Source organism: Scomber scombrus, chromosome 11 (assembly GCF_963691925.1).
Source record: "Scomber scombrus chromosome 11, fScoSco1.1, whole genome shotgun sequence".
NCBI classification, from domain to species: Eukaryota; Metazoa; Chordata; class Actinopteri; order Scombriformes; family Scombridae; genus Scomber; species Scomber scombrus.
In genome coordinates, this window is record NC_084980.1 from 18,728,772 (window position 1) to 18,743,419 (window position 14,648).

At 41.0% G+C, this 14,648-nt stretch overlaps 1 protein-coding gene across 1 annotated transcript in view; it reads right to left on the reverse strand.

Moving 5' to 3' along the window:
* Positions 1-2,497: 2,497 nt before the first annotated feature.
* The window catches only part of agap3 (ArfGAP with GTPase domain, ankyrin repeat and PH domain 3), a 70,758-nt gene continuing 58,607 nt past the window's right edge, over positions 2,498-14,648 (reverse strand). The window contains exons 17-18 of the mRNA XM_062428216.1: positions 6,235-6,490; positions 2,498-3,522 (exon numbers count right to left, since the gene is read on the reverse strand). Of these exons, the coding sequence (XP_062284200.1) occupies positions 3,292-3,522; positions 6,235-6,490 (487 nt within the window). The 3' untranslated portion in view covers positions 2,498-3,291. The remainder of the gene's footprint in view (positions 3,523-6,234; positions 6,491-14,648) is intronic.

Here is a 14,648-nt window from a genome sequence, read left to right on the forward strand (position 1 = left end):
AAAACAAAAAAGATATTTACATACTGCATTATAAATATGTCAAATGTACATCATTATACACAAGTACCAAAGATGGCCAATTAATGTTGAGACCAAACAGACCCACGAATATGGTTCGTGGGTCAAGAGGACTGTTGACCTAAAACCAGTTCAAATTCCTCTAGGAGGAGCTTGTCTTCAGATAAAAGCATTAAGCTAATATGTACACTTCATGTTGTAGTTGGGGGCATAACAGGCAGGTTTCTAGTGTTTTTTTCAGCATCTACGGTATGTAAATAAGGGTCCAGGTAATCACTGTACACATTTAGCTCCTCTCAGTAACCCCCTGACACTGAAATGTACTCATTAATATAAGTTTATCAAGTAAAAATTAAAAAAGGGCCAGTACCACTGTACAATACGAGTGTAATGAGTTAAATGTAATCTGGTTGTATGGTTGGTTTCTGGGACATCTTAAAGGAATAGTTTGACATTTTGGGAAATGCGCTTATTTGTTTCCTTTCTGAGAGTTGGATGAGAACATGGATAGCACTCTCATGTGGTTGGTAAAGTATTAAGCCAGAGCCAGGAGGCAGTAGGCTAAGGGCTTGGTTATGCTTACAAAGAACTACTACGTATGCGTTGTGTGATGACGTGAAAAGGCAAAAGTGTTTATAGGCGTTCCAAGATGCCGGAGTTTAAGGGATAACACGCACATTTCTAGGCAGTCTCTCCTGCCCTGGAAGAACAGGAGCCACAAATGGCTAATTGGTGTGTGAAGTGAGTGTGTTTGTCGGATTGTCGATTTCGGAAAGTTACATCAATTGTTGGATTAAACCACCCAATTTCTAATGTGTAGGGGGTGAGGCTTTCCAAAGCTGTTCGACCATCCGCCAGGCACTTCTGATGAAGCATACTGGTAACTTTAGGTTAGCATAACTACTGGGAGCAGGGGGAAACAGCTGTCATAGCTTTGTCCAAAGGAAAAAAACCTTCCAGCACCTTTAAAGCTCACGATTTAACATAATTCTCACTTGTTTACTCTGCATAAACAAAAATGAAAAAGCAAGTTGCAGTTTCAGAGTAAGTTAGGTAGTGTTACTATTTCAGTTTGAAGGTCTTGAGATGACTGGAAGTTCTATGTCAAAAAATAGTTACATCACATAACCATCCCTAAAACAATAATTTGTCATCTTCACATTTCACATTTGTTGTGTACAGATTAAATAAATGAGATATGTGAAAATGTGTGAGCTTTAAAGGTGCTAGTGGGAAAACTTTTAAACTTTGGAGACAGCCAAGCTAGCTGTCAACCCATGTTTCCAGTCTTTATGCTAAGCTAAGCAAATCGCTTACTGGCTCCAGTGTCCTACTTATCACGCAGACATGGGAGTGGTATCAATCTTCAAACATAAAAGTCTCAGAAACACAGAGAATAACTACATTTTTGAAAATATCAAACAATTCTTTTAGCTGTGTCCTGGATTCATAAACACCCTCCACTGGCCACATATTCATTATTTGCAGGCTCTGAAAAAAACAAAACAAACAAAAAAAAAAAAAAAACACTGTAAAAAAACAACAAAGTCAAGTACATAAAGTACCATGTTAATAATTTGCTCTGTAAACACACATTCTGCCAATGTAAACCCACAAAACAAAGATAGTTTAAAACCTTAAAAATGGCAGTCAAATAAAAGGGAAAATACACTACAGTCATTTTGCCAGCTCTCATCAATTCTGTCCAAGTCTGACTTACTACTTGAATTGGCTTATTGTGTCTGAGCTGATTCACAGGAATACTGTACATTTGTATTAATGCAAAGAGTTTCAAAGTAATTACACTTCCTTCTATAAACCTTCTTGCTCATTTGATTTCTAAATGTTAGTTTCATCTCAGTCACATACATTTTATATCCCTGCTTTTAGGCTGACAGGTTCTCAGGACGGGGAAAGGGCACATAGGTTCAAGGAAAAGGGAAAGTTGTTTTTTATCGACTCTATAAGTCAGAATAAATTCAAACTGTTCATATAAGGAATAAGGTGAAGAACAAGAACTACTTTTTTACAGTGATCTGTACATTAAAACACAGTTATGTTCCCAAATCTTCACTGCAGGTGTTATGTCTTCTCCCCAGTTTAAAAACAGAAATGCCCAGTCACTCTGTGCTGCACATGGTCACAGACGAAGACATAAGCACACACGTATCGTACAGTATGTACAGACGCACAGACACACACAGTACCATATATGTATTTCACAGCAACAATAGAGGAGATACTCTTGAGAGTACCAATATTACAGCCTTCGGCCACAGGAGGTGAATGGATATTCCAGTATGCTAAGGGTTTGAAATTGTATGAATCTATGTCAAATAATTATCAAAACAATCTAGTCAATCAGAAATTACCTCAACAAAGACATCATAATGATACAATATCACTGTTTCAATCAAACCTTTGAATTGAATGAATTCTGATTGAAGAGGCATGCTTACAAAGCCAATGGTGACTCAATGGTGATAAAACATTATGCCCCTTAATTCCTTTATAGTCATGGACATTTTACTGGTGGATCACGATAAGGGTGGCAAAGGAACTGACTCACTTTCATCCGATCGGGATTCTGCAATCAACTCCTTTATGATGATCTGAATTAAGTATCTAAATCATTTGGAGTCTTCAACTCTAATTGCTTTGCCTTTGTATATGAATAGTATGTCAAAAGTTTGATAGCTGTGTTGAAGGCATGCATCATTACTAAACAGCCACTGCTATCATGGAAGATTTAGTTTGTTCTCCCGCATCAGGGCTTTGTCACTTGTGAAACTATTCCTCACTGTTTCATGTTATTACGCTTAGACTTGGAATCTGAAGGAAGTTTTTCACTCACACTCATTATAAAATCAGTTCGCGCTGCAGAAGGGGAAGACATAAAAGGAAATGTTCAAGCATTAAGGAAATGCTTTTCGTAGGGTTGGTATGAATGCCAAAGTAAGTCATTTGTTTGGTTGATGCTTAAAAAACAAAAAAAGCTTAAAGCTGATCATCATGATCATCTCAGACCAAGATTGAATGAATTTAACAAACAAAACAGATTAAAAAAATAAAATAAAATAAACAATGTACAATGTCCGAACCCCAAACACCCTCTTCTGTCAGTGTAATGGAATATCAAAAAAGAGTCCATCACTCCTGATATCTCTCCATTGTTAGTGATTCCGGGATACACAGTGTGAAACAGAGGAGGAAGTACTGGGAAGAGACATGGGTGGGTTCAGGGTTTGTTTGTTTGCAGCTGCTCCCTGGCTCCTACATGATGCTGATACTGCGGTTGAGCTCACACTGGGCGTTGTTGTTGTTGATGTTGGGATTGGGGTTGCGGCGGCTCATGTTGGGCGTGGGCATGGAGGACAGGGAGCTTGTATCGTTGGGGCAACCATGCTGAAGCAAAATGTCAGCACACTCCTGGCTGCCGGCTCGCCGGGCGTAAGAGAGAGGTGTCTGTCCACGAGCATCCCTGCTCTTCACGTCAACGCCGTACTGTGGGAAAAAATGTAGAGTACAAAAGGCAGATAAATATTAGATTTTACATACTGGAGGGAAATTATTTAGGAACATTTTATATTTTGAACATTAAAAACTAATGAAACCCTAAAAATCTGACTAACTCTGGTTTATAATCAGCATATAATTAGTTTTACTCTCCCCATTTGTATCATCACTTTCTACAATAAGTAGCATTTTGTGCTTGATCTTGGACTTTTGAGTGACTGGAAACATTTAAACAAATTTTCACCCTATATAGAAATCTCTCAGACTTTCATCTGTAAAACCTGAAATATTGAACAATATCCATACTTGAATTTATTGAACCCTATACTGCTTTAAGTGGCATTGAAGTTAGAACAATACTTACACAAAGTACTGCTTTTTTAGATTTTTCATCTGCTCCTGCCAACACTTTTAAATTACAATACGATGATCATACAGACCCTTTCCAAAAAATTAGAATATCATGGAAAAGTTGTTTAAGTTCCACAATTCCATTCAAAAAGTTAAACTTTCATAGATTATAGATTCAGGGCCCACAATTTAAACGGTTTCAAGTATTTATTTGTTTATTTTTACATAATTTGGGCTTCCAGCTCATAAAACCCACGAAAACAGGAATTCAAAAAATTAGAATACTGTGAAGAAATCACTATTTACTTCTCAGTTTTTGCAGGGAAAAAAAGAAAAAAATTAGGATCACATCAAATCAATCAAAATATGGTACTTTCAAAACGATATGTCAATCTTCAATACTTGGTTGGGAATCCCTTTGCCTTAATCACTGCCTCGATGCGACGTGGCATTGAGGCAATCAGCCTGTGGCATTGCCTGGGAGTTATGGAAGCCCAGATTTCCTTGATGCTTGCTGTCAGCTTTTCTTTGTTGTTGGGTCTGGTGCCCCTCATTTTCCTCTTGAGAATACCCCATAGATTCTCAATGGGGTTTAGGTCCGGCGAGTTGGCTGGCCAGTCAAGCACTGTGATGGCATGGGCATCAGACCAGGTTTTGGTGCTTCTGGCTTTACCAACACCTGCACCGGACATTGCACCCCAAATCATGACTGACTGTGGATATTTCACACTGCACCTCAAGCAGCTTGGGTTCTGTTCCTCACCCGTCTTCCTCCAAACCCTTGGACCTTGATTCCTGAATGAAAGGCACACTTTACTTTCATCACTTGGCCCAGTTGAGACGCTTCCTACATTGCCTCAGGTTCAGACGTGGCTTGACCCGAGGAACCCGACAGTTGTAGCCCATCTCCCGGATGCGTCTGAATGTGGTGGTTTTTGAAGCTGTGACTCCCGCCTCATTCCACTCTTTCTGGATCTCTACCAGATTCTTGAATCTTCTCTGTTTGATAATCCGCTGAAGCCCACGGTCATCTCTTTTGCTGGTGCATCTTCTCCTGCCACATTTTGCCCTTCCACTAGATTTTCCATTGATATGCTTGGACACAGCACTCTGTGAACAGCCAGCCTCCTTAGCTATGAACTTTTGTGGCTTACCCATCCTATGGAGGGTATCAATGATGGTCTTCTGGCCAGTTGTCATGTCTGCAGTCTTCCCCATATTGTACCGAACTGAGACAATTGACCCAAACTGAAGCAATTTAATGACACCTGGGGAAACCTGTGCAGGTGTTTTGAGCTTAGTAGATGATTAGTGTGTGACACTCAGTTTAAAACATTCATGCCCTGCAAAATTTGGGCTGATTTCTTCACAGTATTCTAATTTTTTGAATTCCTGTTTTCGTGGGTTTTATGAGCTGGATGCCCAAATTATGTAAAAAATAAATAAACAAATACTTGAAATCGTTTAAATTGTGGGCCCGGAATCTATAATCTATGAAAGTTTAACTTTTTGAATGGAATTATGGAAATTAAACAACTTTTCCATGATATTCTAATTTTTTGGAAAGGGTCTGTATTTGGTGATATATACAAACTCATGATGCCTAATGTTTTTATGTCTAAGTGCTGTCCATCATTTTACACACATTAAAGTCAGCCTGACATATTTGGTATTTCTATAAATCTAAATATATTGAACAAAATTCAAAATACATAACTACGGGATCATTGTAGAAAAACACCCTATAAATTTTGAATTTGGTAAAGTTAACATTGACAGCTAAAAAAACTGAACTATTTTCTCCATAAAGGATTCAGTACTTCTTTACCAGAATTCAATCCTTTCAGTATGGAGTACACTACATTTAGACCTGTGTTTTGGGAAATAAAATGGTAATGCTTTATTTTATGGGTTAAAGGATTCCTAATTATTCCTTCCAGGAACAATGTAATCTAGCGCTAGGTATAAAGGAAAATTAACTGGGACAGGTATTTTAGTTAAATTACGTTTATGTACGTGTTGAGTTTATAGGCAGTTAGTGATTTCCCTAGCAATTTCCTTAAAAAAAATTGCTTCATTAAAAAAATTAAAACTGTACAGCTTACTATGAAAAATCTAAGTATCCAAAGACACTTTGTTTTTGGTGTTTGTGGACAGGGGCTTTGATTCATGTCCTCAGGTTTCATGGCTAAAGCCCTGCATGGTTGTAATGACAAATTAGTGCATTCAGCAAGGGCAAAAAGGTTAACTGGCTGTTGGGCAACACTTCTGAATCCACTTGCCCAAACAAATGTCAATAACAACAATATTCATCTATCTCTGACCTAAAAGCCAGAGGAGCCCACTCACCCAGATGAGCAGCTGTGTGATGACCACATTGGCCATGGCGCAGGAGAGGTGCAGTGCAGTGCGTCCGTCTCCATCCCCGTAGGTCTCGTTAACCTCCTCCTTGGTGCCGTGGGCCAGCAGCAGCACCACCAACCTCAGGTCATCCTCCACCACCGCCCGAAGCAGCTGCTGCCCCAGGGGCACGTCCGACTGGGGCAGTCCCACCAGGAACAGCTTCTGCTCATACTTGGCACGGATCCAGCGCTCCTTCTCCTCCCTGGAGAGAAGGAAATGACAGGGACACTACAGGTCAGGCAGGGTGAAACATGGGCAACATATTATGAGCAATTTAGCATCTCAGTTAAATAAATTTGTATATCTCATTATTCAGAGGCAGTATTTTAAGGCAAAGACATATAATGGTAAGAATGTAGACACATGAGGGAAATATTACAGTAATTGGCCTAAGAGACTCACTGGTATAAAGTGACATTTCTAAATTATTATAGCACGGGAAAGCCAATGGCCTCTACTATCGCAGTGGGAAATAATACAGTGAGATAGGCTGGAGAGATGAGAGAATGCCAAAGGGTGTGATGCTTTGGGCAGTATTCCACTTCTAGCGATTACGGTCGACAGCAAGACGGTTAGAGCCTGGCCAGCTTTCTAAAGGTTACACATCTTGAACAGCATGTCTACTGCGGACAATACAGGAAGGAGGGGGACATATTTTTATCAGCGCTGTCGGCTGTCAGTCTGAACTGGTGGATCCCCCCACAAAAGAGGCAGTGTGTCTCAGAGCCCCAGTGTCCCTTGGGGTGGCTGGGCCCTGAGTCAGATCGATGGGGCTGAATGGCAGCCAGAGAGACGGTGGGATGTGGGGCTCCTTCACTCCAGCCTGCAGCAGAGAATAGAGACTGAGGGAAGGCTTCATCCTCTATCGCCAGGCAGAATTCTATCTATTGCTCTCCATCTTGACCCCCCCGTTTCATTCTCTGCCCACACACAAACTGTCCAAATAAGAAAGAAAAAAAAAATCAATATCAATATGTGAATGACTGAGCATGCCCAGTGTGGCACTAACCCTGTGACCCTGTCAGTTGGTGTGATAAGGGGAACAGAAAGAGGCTGTTGTTTGGATTTGTGGGTGAGTGACAGAAAGGAGAAGGTTTGTACGGATAAGTTGAAGCAGCGACGCTGGCTAGAGTGACAAGGCTCTCATGGGAATCTCCATCAACGGGCCAAGGGTTATTAGCATGTTCAAACTGTCTCATTGACTTCTATTCTATGTCATCATAATCACAGTAAAAACAAAATCATAGAGGTTAAATCAGTAGAGCTAAATTTGTATCTATCTTCATGATGAACAGCAGAACAATGTATCAACATTATATATCAAAGGGTTGTTCCATCCAAATTATAAAAAAAAGTAGATGTTCTCATTATATTAATGGGGAATATGATATTTAGCTGTGGAGCCACTTGGGTTTTTTGCCAAGGTTTTGAGCTAGATCTTTCTGCCTCCACACCAATTAAATTAAGGTTAATGAATTTTAGTTTGTGACGCTCACAGTTTTGAAAAACTACCTAAATAATTCTATATTCTTCTTATTGTCAACAAATCCCAGGAGAAGACCCAAACAATATTGCACTAATTTGTCTCTTAATACTTAGGCTTAATACAAAAGGCCAAGACATTTCCTACAACAGCTGGGCACTGTAGTTTATACCAAATGTTAAAAACAAGATGAAATAGGGTGTGTATTGGGGACTATTTTAACATGTGGATTAATACACATTTGGTATGCTACTGAGTTTTGGCAGAACCCAGACTGACTAAACAGATTGACTAAACTAGAGTGGCCATGTTCCTTGTAATGAAAGAACATGTCACCCAGGGCAACTAACTGGCTCATTTGTGTGTTTGAACCGTCTTTAGACAACAGTGGAGACTTATAGCACAGAGAAATAACCACATCACATTTTGAGTACACATATAGTACAATACTTGTTAGTAATTAAAAACATTTTTGTGCCAGAAACATGTCCTGCCTACTCTAGAAAGAGTAGTATTATTGGGATGGAGGCGGAAATCTTTAAGTAATATCTCAAAATTTGGAAATACACAGAGGTAAGTAAGAAAATGTATTTTGTAGTTCCTTTTGTACAACCCCCCACCCCCACCCCCCCAGCCCACCACCAAAATAACTTAAATTCAGTTACAGCAGCATTTTTAACAATAGTAACCAATTCAACATTAGTCACTCTCTTTTATTATGACCTTCGCAGTTAGGTGTCAAGCCTGCCAACGTACCACAGACAGCAACCATTTTCAGACTCATATGTCAGCTGCCAGGCTCACTTCGCAGAGCAGTCTGTCTTGAACAGAGGAGCTTGGCACTGGCCGTACTTGAGTAAGTATGTGATGGAAGAGGGACAAGCCTTTATCAGCGCACAAGCATGGATTGATTGACTACAAAAACACCACTGGAAGCTCATAAAGCAACTTAACCCACATCTTAATATAGTCCTGGCGCTATTGCATCTACAAGCATATGGTTACATTTTTGTTATGACCTGGAAGAAAATGTGGAAGAGAATGTGCTTTACTCCGCTAAGCCATAAGCAAATCTTTTCTTAAAGATGAGGGTATTGTGTGATCAACAATAGAGCCCTAATGGCAGGCAATTGCAGTGGCTGAGTTTTATGGTGTAAGACCTCCATCAATTCCCACTCAGTCATTATGTGTGGACAAGCCTGTTAGCAAATCAATTGGCCTTAGAACCAGTAGACTGCTCAGAACAGGAAGGGGCTGTCCTGCCCTCCCCTCTTATTTCCGGTGGACTCTTTGAAAACAAGTGTCTTTTTTCCTGTCAAAGACGATTAAGTATGTCTAAAAACTCTATAAGCTACTGGATAAAGTAAAACCTATTAGCTTGTGAGGATTAGTTAAAAATGTAAGCATGGTTAAAAAACAGCCAGTAAGAGCTATTGTACAAAGTTTTTTTCAGAAAGCTACACCATGAATGAGATGCTGAATCTGTAGAGCCCAGTGAATTGATATGAGCTAAATGAGGCAGAAAGTTAGCACCAAGATGTGAAACAAAAAGGCTGGGGAGAGCCATTAAGAGGACGTCAACATCTCAAAAAGGAGCCCTGAGGACACTTTGTTAGCCTCCGCTTCAAAAGCCCTGAAGACCTGCTGGAAAGGCCTCGCTCACTGCTGATGCTGAGCTCTAAATTCAACCACAGTTTTTCCAGACGATTCACGTAAAAAAAAAGAAGAAAAGAAAAACACAGAAAAGAAGCCAGGCAGTGGTTAAAAAAAAACCTCAGCTGCTGCCACTTGAAAGATAGAGTGTGAAAGGAAGTGAAATGGTAATCCCGCCTCTGTCTTTTGTTTGAAATAGAAAAACAATCCAAACAGAGGTAGGGTTTAGACAGTCAGGGGGGAAACTGAGACCCTTGAAAAGGACACTTCCTCACCACAGGAGGAAGAAAAATAAAATCAGCAGATTTAGCATGTCAAAGCGCCAGGACAGAGTAGGAGGGGAGGTAGAGAGGTAAAAGAGAGTGAATTTTCTCAGCATGAGGGGATATTTAGGAAATTGAACTGGTGGTTACTCTTACACACACACACACACACACACACACACACACACACACACACACACACACACACACACACACACACACACACACACACACACACACACACACACACACACACCCGGGCACATAGGCACCAATAGACACCGATTTCCCCACCCTTGAGCACATACTTGTTCTAAATTTCTCTGTTGCTCAGGGGACAGAGGGGAGCTCAAAGTTCCCAATAAAAATGCCTGTGTCTCTTTCAACTAAAAAAAACAAGAGGTGTTTGCTTCGCTACAAGCTTCCCCCAACATCTTAGTTATCTCCCAGCTGATAATCATCGTTTCTTGCTTTCTTTCATTGGATCTGATTTGAAAGAAATTCTGGGCAAACATCAAAACCCCTAAAACCTTACTGAGTCTAAAAGTGGAAAAGGGTTCCCTGTCACGAGCTGGTGTCCCCTTTCATTTGTCTATGCGGAGCCCATCTAGATAAAGGCAGCTTTAACAGTAGAAAGCCTTAGAGAAAGGCCTCTTTTATAATTCTATTAGAGTTCCGTCCCTTCAGCTCTCCGTTGAGCAATGGATCCTGACCCTGACTTAATTAAGTGGCAAATGGCGGAATGATTCTCCCAAACCCAGCCCACGGAGTCAAGAACACATGACTGAATCCAAATAAAGAGGGACAAACAAGGATAATTAGTCAAGCCTGAAAGACAAAGGCGAACAGGAATTTATAGGAAGGGAAACTGAGACGGAGGAGGTGGAGCCAGTGGTGGAGTAGCCACAGAATGACCAATCTGACTGCCTGCAATTAAGGTGCATTGGTCCATAGGAAGAGGAGGATGTCCGTCCCACCACTTGCCCATCTTTCAAACACATACTGAGTCCTCCTAAACAATCAAAGCTTCACTGGCTCCTCCTCCTCTACCCCGCGCCTCCAAATTCACTGTGTACACATCAAATAGACGCACTGAAGGGGAGAAATGGTGATGGTGGCAGTGTTGGAAGGTTGGGGCTGAGAGGGGGGGGGTTGGAGAGGGTGTCTTGGGGTTTGACCAGACTGAACAGACCTCACAGTGGGGGTGGGCAACTTGTATAGGGCCGATTCCCATGCAGCCAGCAGCTTCACTTCCACACACACCGAGGGGAGGGAAAAGACAGAGAGTGAGGAAGAGGGACAGCAGCAGAAAGACAGAGAGGGGGCCGAGAGGGAAACGACAGAGATGAAAAAAAGGACACACAACAGGGAAAGAAAGCTGGGCCCCAAAGCATCAAAGGTTGCTAAGGGCGAGAAATGAAGGAGCAACACAGTAAACGCCGCCCCCTACGGTCCAGCGGGTACAGTGTAGACATGGTATGCTCCTTTCTGAGAATAACAGCTGCAAAAGAATCAAGACAAATATTTTCTCTAGTGGATATTTTCTCGCTTCCAGAGTGCTGTCTGAACAGATGTAACAGCTCGGACCAGAATTCAAAAGGTTGTTGTGTCGAGCTCTATAGAGAGGCCAACAGGCGAGCATCTGGGTGCCGTAGGCAGGCAGAGGGATGAGTTGAATATATTGTGACATTAATGAGGTTGTCAGACTCCTCATGATGGAGTGGCTGTGTTTTTGTGCCAGCAAGACTAACACCCTTAAATGCTCATGCTGTTAACCCCTGCTGAACCCTCGCCTCACATACAAAGCTGAGGGGACGGTAACACATGCCCCTCTTATGTATGCAGCCTGCTTCACGTACGTACACATTTCAAAATTCACATAAAAGGACAGCTTTTTTTCGGGTCACAAGAACTTTTTGTAATGATTTTGTTATGCTAACAATATTGAAGCTAAATTGCACAGTTAAGTGGACTGCACCAAAATGATTGAGTCCTTCCTCTTTACCTGGCTCTGAAACACGGTGGCATGTGGGCAATTAGTGACTGTGGTACCACATCTCCCACACAGGGCTAATTACTGACCTGTGGGTTTCATTTAGACAGAGAGAAAGCGCGAGAGAGAGAGAGAGAGAGAGAGAGAGAGAGAGAGAGAGAGAGAGAGAGAGAGAGAGAGAGAGAGAGAGAGAGAGAGAGAGAGAGGACATGGGAAGACCCAGTCATTCATTTGTCTTAATTAATTACTCTTCCTCCAACAGGGCTCCTGGCAAGGCCGGCTATTCTAAAAGCTCTTCTGAGAGTTGACGTTCCAGCACTTCTAACCTGTGAGTAGCCCGGAAGCTTTGCTCACTGTTTAGGGGGCTTAATGTGGAGGACAGAGGCCACTGTGGACAAACCCTGGAACAGGTTTTTACTGGATTCTAGTGGCAATCAGCGCCAATGTTGTAAACAGAGACTTGAGACGCCGGACCAGAAGGGGTTAAAACAGGCAGTGGGGGCCAGGTTTGGAGAGGTTAGCGGTGTGATTCATTTTTATTACCACGCAGCCCCTGCAGGCGGCAGGAGTGGCAAATTATTTCTGAAACAAAGTGGAGGGCTCTCATCAGAGCTATTACCTGCCTGTGGCCGAGGGCAGCGCGGAGCCTACAGAGGGTGACAGTGAGAGGCCCGCGTCAGTGAGGGATAGCCGTCCACATCCGTCCACGCTCCAGGACATCTCCCCCAAATGAGAACTGGTGTCTGCGTGTATGTGTGTGGTTTTTTTGTGTTTGTGTGTGCGTGCCAGTAGGAGATAAGGGCAAAGTTAGTCGCTGGACCTCCCCCCACAGTATCAGTCAAAATAGTGTGTGGTGTTTTCTATCACGAACATGCCAAGTAATTAGAGGTGACGTGCAAAACACAACGACTCCCAGGTGCTAATTAAAAGAACAACTCCCCTCCAATATGCTGACTGCAGAGATAAGCCACAATGCAGGACACTCACAAATTTATTATCACATATTTAACTGTAGCCTGTCCAGTTCTGACTTTTGCATTTTTTTACAAGGTGCAAAAACAAGTGATCAGTTGACATGAAAGTACATATGCAAGGAAATAAACACGCTTCCCATCATGATGCCTGTAATCTGTGTCTTCAGCACGGATCTGCGTATGACAAATCTATATATTGTGTTCTTTCGATCCAGAATATCATAAACTAAACCAATCTTGTGGATGAATGCTTTTAAGTTAAATTTCCAAAATGCAATGGGGTAAAACTAGTCTTGCAGGAGACATTCAATCAGACATCGAGTTGATATTCAGGTAGTTACTGAATCGTTTAGATTAGGTGTCACTAATGTTTAGTGGGAGTCGGGAGCCATATACTGCCTGCCTAGGTGCCATCACAAAGCCGCTACATGTCACCAATGTGACACAATTAAAATCCTCTCATATATGCACCGCTCAAGTTAAGAGTAACATACACAGAAAAGTCAGGTGAGGATTTATGGTGTAGCAAAAATGAAAGAAAGAAGGGAACTACATCCCATTAAGTTGGTTATAATTCATCATTCATGATCAGGCAAAATAATTTGATGCTACCGTTTACCCCACAAGGGTACATTATTCTATCAGCAACAAAACCCATCAGCATCTCAGTAACCATTGGCCATATATGATATTTACAACTGCTGTTTTTGTCTGCAGATTAGTTAAGCTGCAAATGAGATTTATTGTTTGACAGTGAAAACTAATGGAGATGCCACTGGGATAAGATCGGATTTTTTAGACAATGACGAACCTTCCTTCCCGAGGCGACATGGGACTGACAGTGGTAGGGTGAGGAATCAACATCAATAATCTTTCATCAAGACTACAGCGGAGCACTTTAGCACAGATACCATTCAATAAATAACTGTAGGCCATCATTCAGTTCTGAACTGGCCAGAGAGCTGAGAATGGATTCAAGCGGAAATAGCCTGCTGAGACTAAGAGAAATTAAATTGTTCTACAAAACTGGGGAAAAATACATCTTCTAAGCATGTGCTTATTAAAACATCCTTACAAAAATTCAGAATCACTTACACTGCTTAAACTTTTTCACAGTTAATTGAACCTTATATTACTTACTGTTGTCAAAGCTACAAAAATGTACTCCGCTCCAAAGAAAATGAATACGTCATTGCTGCCTTTTTAAAATGATCTGACAAATTTGGAAGACCAAACCTAACCTCCTCTTGTTCATGGTTATGAAAGATGTGACTAGAAGTCAACAAAACAATTCATGGAATATGAATTAAGGTTGTCATTAAAGTCAGATTTGCCCAATATTCACCTGCAGTCAGCTAACTTGACAAATGCTGTTATGTTCTGTGCTGCATAAAAGCAAAGATTTAATATTCTTAGCACACATCATTTATCAGTTAAATTGCTTAATCGTGTTTTTATGTTAATTCTTTAGTTCCTGCTATCATGTTACCCTTAGAAACTGGTGCAGGCATTAGCTTCAAGAGCTTTAAAACTTTAACTAATCTTTAGTCTTATTATAATAGAATATAAAAAGCTGTTTTCTTTCACATCACCCTGTCAAAAATAAAATCGTGGAAGATTCACTATATACTTGTAATTCTTGGCCTCAAAATGGAAAAACTACAAACAAGATGAAGTATTTTTTGATCAGCAACTTAAAGTCAAAAAAAGAAATTAACCCATACTGATTCCACCATTGTGTAATTTCAAAGCCCAAATTGGCCCCGCAACCAATTACTGTTTCCATTTAAAAACTCAATCTATTGATTACTTTTATGAATTCATTAATAACTATAAAATGTCACAAAATAGCCAATACAACCATTGCAGGTTCCCAGAGTGACATTTACACATTGTGTACCTTCTTTGAGAATAGGGTTAGGGTTATGGTATACATCTCAGTAATACTTCTGTTTAAGATGTTGCTTCTAATGTTTGATGTCCTAATTCTATAT